Source organism: Polyodon spathula, chromosome 24, assembly GCF_017654505.1.
Source record: "Polyodon spathula isolate WHYD16114869_AA chromosome 24, ASM1765450v1, whole genome shotgun sequence".
Classification (NCBI taxonomy): Eukaryota; Metazoa; Chordata; class Actinopteri; order Acipenseriformes; family Polyodontidae; genus Polyodon; species Polyodon spathula.
In genome coordinates this window covers 12,516,492-12,526,031 of record NC_054557.1, presented here as the reverse complement: position 1 = coordinate 12,526,031, position 9,540 = coordinate 12,516,492, and the positions used below count along the sequence as shown (strand labels likewise).

At 38.7% G+C, this 9,540-nt stretch overlaps 1 protein-coding gene across 1 annotated transcript; it reads left to right on the top strand.

The window, feature by feature from the left end:
- Nucleotides 1–369: 369 nt before the first annotated feature.
- Nucleotides 370–9,068, top strand: LOC121298891 (5-formyltetrahydrofolate cyclo-ligase-like). The gene is made up of 3 exons (XM_041226189.1): nucleotides 370–715; nucleotides 1,497–1,758; nucleotides 8,331–9,068. The coding sequence occupies exons 1-3, from the start codon at nucleotides 605–607 to the stop codon at nucleotides 8,552–8,554; spliced, it is 597 nt and encodes a 198-aa protein (XP_041082123.1). The 5' UTR covers nucleotides 370–604; the 3' UTR covers nucleotides 8,555–9,068.
- The last annotated feature ends 472 nt before the right edge of the window (nucleotides 9,069–9,540 follow it).

Below are 9,540 nucleotides of genomic sequence, written 5' to 3'. Positions count from 1 at the left end.
AAGGTAAAGTAAAACTGACATGATGAAGTCTGTTTTATTGAAGAAACAACTAATAATTTAAGACAGCAATATTAACAGAAATGTTAAACCTTAAGAGGAAATGCTGTGTCTGCGGTGAGGATATACTATAGATAGGCAGAGAGTAAACTATGCCTATCCTTTATGTAACTGATTCAGAAAAGTGCACATCTTCCTAAAAATATTCTTTCCACTTCTAAGACTAGAAAGCCCCATGCTTCACTGAATTCACTGACTAATGTGATTACTTTCTATTTATTGACATACGCGTGGATTATTTAAGAGTGACTTTAGTCCTCCTGCTGTGGTTTTAGTTTTAATAATTAACAACATGTTGAAGTTTCGTAATCGCTAGTCACTTTTTCAAGTGCAAGGTCGGTTCTGCTCAGCCACAGAAAGAGTTTTTTTTTTTTTTTTTTTTTGCCAGCAATTAGAAGCCGGTGAAGTTCAGGCGGATTCGATTTGAATGCCCTGTACCTACAAACAGCAGCGAGGGGAACTGAAAGACTGAGCCCTGGCTTCTGACGGTCTGAGCGGGTTGTTCGTAGAAGAGCGCTGTGACTGAAAGGCTGGGCGCAACAGCAGCATGGCAGCACTCAGAGCCGCAAAACAAGCACTGCGAATCGATTTAAAGAAGAGGATATCTCGGTTGAGCGACCAAGAGAAACTCCGACAGTCTCATATCGTTACTCAGAAGGTAAAAATATAAAACGCAAAAATTAAGTGAAAACTTAGTGTTGGAAAACGACAGGCCCAACATTTACACGCGTATAGATAGCGTGCTTGTATTTACAGAAGAGGCAAGAAGCCAATAATATAACCAAGACCAACATGCCAAGTTTCTTTTGCAAAAATGTATAAAACTGAATCGTATTGTCTGCTCAAACTGGTCAGCTGCTTTGCAGATATGACCGGATATAGCAAGAAAAAAAAAACCCCATCAAACTACAACCTTTTAGTCGATGCAGTATATTTAGAGTAGTAGATAACTGCGCATGTTCTTCCAGCAGGCGTGTTTAGAAAAAAAAAACAAACTGGCAGTAAATTTAAAATTGCAGCATTGGATACTGGAGATTTAGTGTTCCAGGCGGTTTAACTGCTGTACATTGTATTTGCAAATATTAAAATAGCATTTCAGTATTAAATCATAATTTATCTTTGTTGCATTAGCACTACCGAGGTTGTTGTTTGTAAACTCCTATTTTGTTATAGTACTTTTTTAAAACACGTTCATTTTCTTACCTGGCGTCGTTTTCAAAGCTGTCGCCCATCTGCACGACCCCCACCTTGCAGGTAGCTGGGTAGTGCAAAAATCTTGTTTATCAGCTAATACCCAATCGCATCAGAACAAAAGCTGTCTCTTTCCTCTAAACTGGGGAGCAGAGTACAATTGAAAATTGTATTAGCTATCTATCTATGTATGTATCTATATATATAAAATACCTCTCTTTTTGACTTGTGACAATTCTTTTTTGCAGCTCATCAACCACCCCAAGTATCAGAGCTGTCAAAGAATCGCTGTCTTTTTAAGCATGCATGATGAGGTTCAGACTGAGGCGATCATTGAGGACATCTTCCAGAAAGGCAAAGTGTGTTTTATCCCCAAATACCAGAAAAAAAGCCGCCACATGGACATGGTGAAGCTGACTGCAGCCAGCGAGATCCACTCCCTACCCCAGACCTCCTGGAACATCCCCCAGCCCTCTGAGGAGGACCACAGAGAGGAGGCTTTAGATACAGGTGGGTCCAGCCAGCTTACATTTGAAATAAGTAGACGCCAGGAAGATGTCTTAAAAAATGAAAACTTTTGAAGGAGACAAAAAGGTTGATTAATACTTTTATTATATATCGTACTATTGCAATTTCTTTTAAACAGTACTTTTCTTTCTGCAAGGATTTTGGACGATGTTAACTGTTTTAAAACTCATTTCAATTTATTGGCAGTGGGCTATTTGGTGAAATGTGTGCCACCTTTGCAGGCAGTCCCTCTTGGACAAACAAAATAGCATATTAGATGTTTTTTTTTTTTTAATTGGAATGTAAAAGGTAGCAGGCGTTAATGCAACATTAATTACTTTAAGCAATTTCATACATACAAGAGTTTTTGTTTGTCTTCTTTTTTGCACTGGCAACCTTTACCAGTTACTTTAATCATAATGGCTTCTCTGCTCATGGCAACAGCAACCATCTTCCACAAAATTCAATTTCTTTTTCCAGTAAAAATTTCCATATGCTTCCCTTTCTGCATTTCTTGTGTTCTGAAGTTTTATTATTGACATAAAACTGCTGTCGAAAACAACTCAGTGGTGACACCTTCTGGAGGGGAAGTAGAACTGCAGCAGTTTCTTTGTCCAGCTACTCCCCAGCATTAGGGGGCACTTTGCTGTTGGATTTGAGCCACACTTCTTGGGATGCATTCACACTGGGTCTGTTTCAGATGGACTTGGTCTGGTTTGTTTCGTTTGAAACAATGTATCAACATGCTTGCTGTTAACACTTCTTTGCAAGCAAAGGGACCGAGTTTGTTTGGGTTGAACTAAGGTTCAGTTGCAGTTTCTGCAGTTCTGCACGGTTCTCCTGCTGTCGTAGTAATGTAAGAAAAGACTGGATACGTTTTACTATTTGTGCATTTTGTCCAGTTCGGCTTGGATTTTGGTGTCTGACCACATTTCTGTCAGAGCTTCATTTTCTCCCACTCTCCAGATTTCCAAAGTGAAAAACTGGGATTTTTTTTTTCTCTTCAATTCACTAATGCCAGAGCAACTCTGAAACTGCTAACTTGTAGCACACAGGTGCAGCTTTGTGGTTAATACATTTTTTTTAGAAAACACAATTACAAAACTGGCGATTAACAATTTCTGTTTCCGACAGGAACACCACATTAAGGCTGAAGCTGACAATCCCAGTTGTTACGGGATGTCTGGGAACCCTAATGTAGTCCCCTGAGAGACTTTTTGCTCTACTTGTTTCCTCAGAATATGAACTCCACTACATGCAAAATGCTTACTAGACTCAGGTTACCTTGTATAGTTCATTTTCTTTGTGCAAAAGGACAGAGTCCAGCTGTTCACGTTGACATTTAGCAAGCGAACCAGACCCGGTGCGTTTACGAAATGGACCGAGATCACCAGGTGGACAGGTACGGTTCGTTTCCCAAGCGGACTTTGTTGTTCACACTTCACACCAAGCATACCGAACCGTACAGAGTCGGCCCAAACCCTCTAAACAGACCCACCATGAACACACCCTTGGTGAAGATTATAAATCCAGTGGCACCATTTTACACGTTTTAATTTTAAAAGGTATATCCTGAAAATGAGATATATTGCAGTGCAATTTACTGTGTATTTCACCACTGAGCAGCGATGACCTCAAAAATAAAAAAAAGAGGGTATGGGGGATTGAGCTGTACAGACTGTTGAAAAAGACAAACACTTCTAGGCAAACCCTATCTATACCAGGTTGAGAAGATGCTGCCTTGATTGGCTCTCCATTGTTTTTTTTACAGCTGCTGTAGGCATGTGATTTCCAAGGGGCCTCACTGCTTGTAGTTATAGCTGGGGCTAAGCTACAACGAGGTGAATTGACTTGGCACAGGGAGTCCATTCCGAAACTCCAACTGACATGCATTACTGCTTCCTTACATAACACTAATGTTGAATGGAATTGATTTTGCACATTTAAACCAAGTAGAAAAATCAATGGTGCAGTTAGTCCATCTTTGTTTCTTACTACCAGGAGTTCTTTTTGAAACAACAATAAAAAAGGCTTAAACTAATATATATTAATGTGTGTGTGTGTGTGTGTGTGTGTTTGAATCCTTAGTTTGCTGTGGTCACTTAAGCACTCGGTTTTGATTGTTCAGACACTAATGTTCACATACATCCATAACATTAAACGTTCAATCATAGACCCAGCAAGAAAGTTTAGTCTAGGACACAGATATGACATGTTGAAATACACTGTTGGAGGTTTTAGCTACTGAAAGAATTCCATAAATCTTGCCTCCCATGCATTTCTATCGACAATGTAGGGTTTGCATGTGCAGTTATCAAACCTATTGGTGCTCCCAATACTGCTCGCACTGTGCACTGATCAACTGTAGATGGCACTGTATTACTGTGTATCCTTTTTTAAATTTTTTTTAAAGATTATATGACTAAGGCCTTTCAATTGATTAGGGAGGAGTGCCAAAACAACTCCCCCATTCACCGACTCTAGCCATTGTTTTCTGGGTGACTAGCACACCAAGACACAGACATCTTCCATCCACCTGCCCAGCGATGACTCAAATGATATATCTCTAAGTTCAGTTTAAGGTGTCTAAGTTGGTTCTAAACTCCTAGCAGTGTCCTGCAGGTGCTGTTCTTGAGACGTTACTTCTTAAAAAATATATAATTGCTTGCCTGATGTGCAGAGCAAAGCTTGTGTAACAATGTATGCAGTACTACTCGGAACATTAATTTTATGGCTGTCTCCAAAGTAATTTCTTTCTATTATTATCCCTGCAATATTTTTTTTTATGCTTCTAGAACTTGCATTAGATCGGACTCCGCAGAGTTTAAACCATAATTGAGACTCGGTTCAATTTTAACTCTTAAACTGTCTTTTAGGACTGAGACATAAAACAAAAAGCTATATATAAACATTATTTTGATATCGGTGATATCTTGGCCATAATAGTATCACAGTATTTCACGTCGGATTAAGCAATGTCACATTTTTCAATTTGTCTGTTCTTTCATTAAGTTATATAGAAAACTACAGAATGTAATTCAATATGTTAAACGTAACATTATTCAGCAGCTTTCATTCAACTTTGTGAAGCTAAATTAGTTCATTCTGTAGGGTGATGCAAAACTTTTAGCCAGGGCTGTAGATGCCATGAAGCAGTTTCTTTTAAAAAGCAGAGGTGTAAGTCTCCTTATTGGAAAGTGATTAGCACTTTTTTTTTTTTTCATTTCACAGAGGACAGAAGGGAAAGAAATCGGATGTGAAATTGATGCAGCTGAAGCCAGTGTAGGGAGACTGGGGTAGTGGCCCAGGCAGAGCTTGGTCACAGATGGTGCTGTATCTGACCTTGAGAGCAATCCTTCAGCAGTTCAACTGTACTCTCATTTTCCATCCAAATGAACACTTTACTTTTTTATTTGTATTTTTTTTTTAAATTGAGGCAGCACAGTGTCATTAGATGTGTAATGAAGTGGTTAGAGTACAACCCATTCCAGGAAGAATCGTGTTTCTTGGTTCTTTTTCTGCTGACACTCCTGTCCCATCAAACATTTCTGTTTTTTATCTTCCCAGGATCAGATTTCTGTAGCAACAAAGATCTACTTGCTAGTGTTGATTGCAGTACATCTACTGCACCAGGGATTAATTAAGGAGACGTTTTCTTTAAGAGAAATACAGATATTTATCCCTCTGCTAAAATTGCAAAGGTCAAGAGGGTTTTGACACAAGGCAGTAACATGAATGAGTGGTCTGCTAAATGCTGAGCTATTCCCTGCCTTCCTGTGGGTGTTGCTGATGAGGGCATTTACCACAAAGCATTATTTAGTCTTGCAGTAACAAAACCAAGCTGTATCTCATTGTTTAGGGTCAATAATAAAAATAGGAGACTGGTCTCTTAAGCTTCAGTACTGGAATTATGCACAAACTCGTCTGATCCAAAGCAGACATGTATTCACTTTTATAAATGATTGAAAGTGTGGTTTATGTGATACCTCTTAACAGCCATGTCATTTGCAGTAAGCAGGATGCCTGCTGTTACATATGCAAATTAACTCTCAGAAGATCAACTTTATCTTAGAAATCCAGCTAAACCAGTTTGTATTTCAAAGTGGTGCAGAAGTGTAGGTTCAATGAGCTGCTTACTGTGTTATTGAAACACCAGGAATTGCCTTTTAAACTAGATCACTGTCCTAGGGCTAAAGATGTGTGCAATGCAGTGCATTAATGTGAATGCAAAAAAGGAAAGGTCTTAGATTGAAATAAAATGCATATTAAAAGCAAAGCATCACTGGTTTTATGGCATCTTGTAGGGGAAATTAGTATTATTTTGGAAAATAAATGCATTAATAGTTGCATGGAAGAGCTGCTGTGCTGCAGATTGAGGCATCAAGGCATTGTTTGATTAAGTGAGGAGTAGAGGACAAAGGGAATGATTGGCAGTGACAGGCATAGAATGCATTAAAAGGATCATTCTGTTCTAAACAGGAGTCTCCTTTTTGTCAGTAAGGTTTTAAAGAAAGTGGCCCCTTACTGTTGCACTTTATGTAGAAACAAGCCCAGCATGAGTGCTTGGAAGCAGAAGAAAATCACATTAGGGCTTTTGACCTCCCAATACCACTATATAGCCAAGCTCTGAACATCGTAAAAGAAAACCTGAGAAGCTCAAGTTCTGCTATTTACTCCTAATAGGGCATCCTTGCACAACACATTTTAGAACACATTGGAACAGAATGCTTTGTTATAACGGGTAGAATGCTATTCTTAAAATGATCGTGACCAAGCAAACTTCGCCCATTGTAAAACAGCCTGTCAACTGCATGTCCGTGCAAAAGAATGTTTAATGGGTTCTTGAAAACATGCTTTTTTCCTGTTTGTGTGCTGGAAGTTTGACAATATTCCACACTGCTCCAACAATTTATTATTTTGTCTGATATTCGGGAAGCTCTAGTTTTAAAGCTTGTAATTATAGTGTTGAAATATTGAGTTTGTATAACCAGTATACCACCAAACCTGGATTTAAAAACAAAATCCATATGTAATGTTTCTATAGAGCTTTCTAAATTATTTAAAGGCTTGAAATGCATGTTTGAGATCACTTAGTCTTTAAAATATTAAACACCTCTTTACATTGAAAGCAGTTCAATAAGGGCACTCCTGAGAGAGGCAGGGTAGCTGAGTGTGTTTTTTTTGGGGGGGGGGCAAATAACCACTATGTATGACAATGGCAATAAATGTGGTAATTCTAACATCAACTGGAGGAAGATTGTTCCAGAGGGATAGGTTCATTGTTACATTCTGGGGTACATGCTGAACTTGGAGAGAAGGTGTCTTTGACAGTGCTTTTGAGCTCTCAGGGTTTCTTAAAACATTTTTGTTTTTGAAAGTCAACCAGAATGCGATTTACTTAAATAGAAAATTATATACAAAGTGAATCTAAACGGGAAGAATAATGTATTAGGGAATATAACCTGATATTTCAGATTTACACCTAGTTGCTTTTAACTATCGTGAATAGGTGTTTCAGTTAAAACTTAAAGCCTTTGAAGTCTTCCCATTGGAACATTTTGTCCAACAGTGTTTCTTTATACTACTTGCATTAAACAAGTGAGTGCATATTAAAATATGTGTATTTTAATTTGAGGTTAGCATATATAGTTTCAATTCTGATTTATCTTTAAACCATGAAAGGGTCAGGCGTTATTGAAAATAAGAGTGCCCATACTTTCCAGAGCTGCCATGAATCTCATTTCGGTTGACTGGGCTTAGTCAAGATTAAACATGTTTTAAATAATGGATAATCGCTTTGGTCATTCACACTTGAAATTGGGTTGCAGGGAAAGGAAGTGCAAAGTTAAAATGCCATTAAAGCATGAATAATTATAAGACTCGTTCAAAGTGGCTCATTGACCAGAAGGAGAAGGAGTAAAATCTGGCTCTGAAGAGAATGTACAGATTTATTGTATGGGCAACATTTCATGTATCTCTCCTTCACCTGTGATTTCAGATGGGATTTTAAGGCAGCATGGATATGACTGGCAGGCCCCACAGGTATTATGCATCCTTGCTGCCCAAACACTTGCTCCATTTACTACTGTAGAGGAGTATTCAGTTCCAGAGATTATCATAGCCTCCCTGTGCAAGCTGTTTCATTCAGGCATTGGAGAGGATGTCAAGTAAAGCATTTTCAGTGTGAGCTGATTGAGGACGGAATGCTCAAAAGGACATAAGGACTCATAAAGGGTCGATGCATACCACTGCATCTACACAACCTACACAGCGCCTCATGCCATTTCTCTTCCTGACCACTGGGTTGTACTTGCAGACATGTTCTAGGGATGTTCTGCTTCTTAAAGGTGAGCATTAGTCTCATTTTGTTATTAAAAATAATGGGTTTGTGCACTTTCATGAGTACAGGTACACTAAGCACTGGATATTTAGTGGTGGTTTCCTCCTCTTTATGGTCTGTACTATTTGCCATCATTGTCCATATCTCTGGACACAAGTCCAGCTATAGCATTCCTGCAGAGTTTTTATTAACTTTTACTTTTAACTTTTTCTCCTCCCTTTTTAACTCTGCACAGGAGGTCTTGATTTGATCCTCATGCCTGGCCTGGGATTTGATAAGAACGGGAACCGCCTGGGGCGTGGCAAGGGGTACTATGACACCTACCTGGGGCGCTGTATGAACCACCCCAAAGGGGAGCCGTACACCATTGCTCTGGCTTTCAAGGAACAGATCTGCGATGCAATCCCAGTGGCCGACAATGACATCCAAATTGATGAAATACTGTATGAACTCAAATAAACTGCCCACCAGGAACAACAAAGCATGGTTCCAAGAATTCATCTCACCACAGCGGCGTCCAAGCCTCATTTAATTGTCTCCTTCCCTTTACTTCAAATGTGCCTTGTCCAATTTAGCAAGCCTGTTTTAAATGAAAAATACACACGTAACCATGGAGACCTTCGTGTTGAAGCGAAAACCTCAGATGACCTTACATACAGGACTTGTATATTGTAATTCATGAAACTATTAAAATGAAGACAGTTGCTGCCCAGTTTAAACTACTCTGTCTTTGTATAGTTTAATTTAACTGAGGTTTATCAGTGAAGGTAATCCATTTTGAATTAACTTTTACACTGAATTTGGTGTAGTTTTACAATGTGCAGTATATTAAGCCAAAGCTCTATCCATCAGACTGTTCAGTAAAGCAATGTTCTACTAGTTAAATTCTTTGACTAAAATTTTTTGAGTCAAGGTCGCTAAGAAATCCAGATGACTGTTTTATGAGAATAAATATTTTTAATGACACTTGAATTTCAGTCTTCCTTTTTAATTTTCTTGACTTGCAGTGTAAACTGTGTTGTACTTAAATGCAGCAGTCCATTGACACAAACTGTTTGTCTTGTGCAACTGGCCTGATTTGTGTCACTTTTCCAATAAGGAGAAGAACCTTTTTATAAAACTGGCTTGAGGTAAAAGCAGTTAATATTAAACTAGTTTTAAAACGTAAATGTTTTCTTTTTCCTCGTTAAAGGAGGCAAACTTTGGTCTGTTAAATGTGCCAGAGCCGTTTCAATAATTTCATCAGGGCAAACGCATCCGATCGTGCAAAATGTTTAAATTGCCCCATTTGTCTCCCCCTCCTAAGATGGATGCTTTACCTCTGCGTACGCTGCCCTAATTACACGGTTATAGAATCCGAGGGACCCCAATATTTCTGCTTTGTAGCACAACAGAAAGAGCGAGAAACAGGAATGGAATGGAATTTAAATAAGCACTCCAAAATG

Coding starts and splice junctions, on each gene's coding strand:
- LOC121298891 (XM_041226189.1), top strand. CDS start 605: ATGGCAGCACTCAGAGCCGCAAAACAAGCACTGCGAATCGATTTAAAG. Junction 716..1,496: donor CTCATATCGTTACTCAGAAG/GTAAAAATATAA, acceptor TCTTTTTTGCAG/CTCATCAACCACCCCAAGTA. Junction 1,759..8,330: donor AGAGGAGGCTTTAGATACAG/GTGGGTCCAGCC, acceptor AACTCTGCACAG/GAGGTCTTGATTTGATCCTC.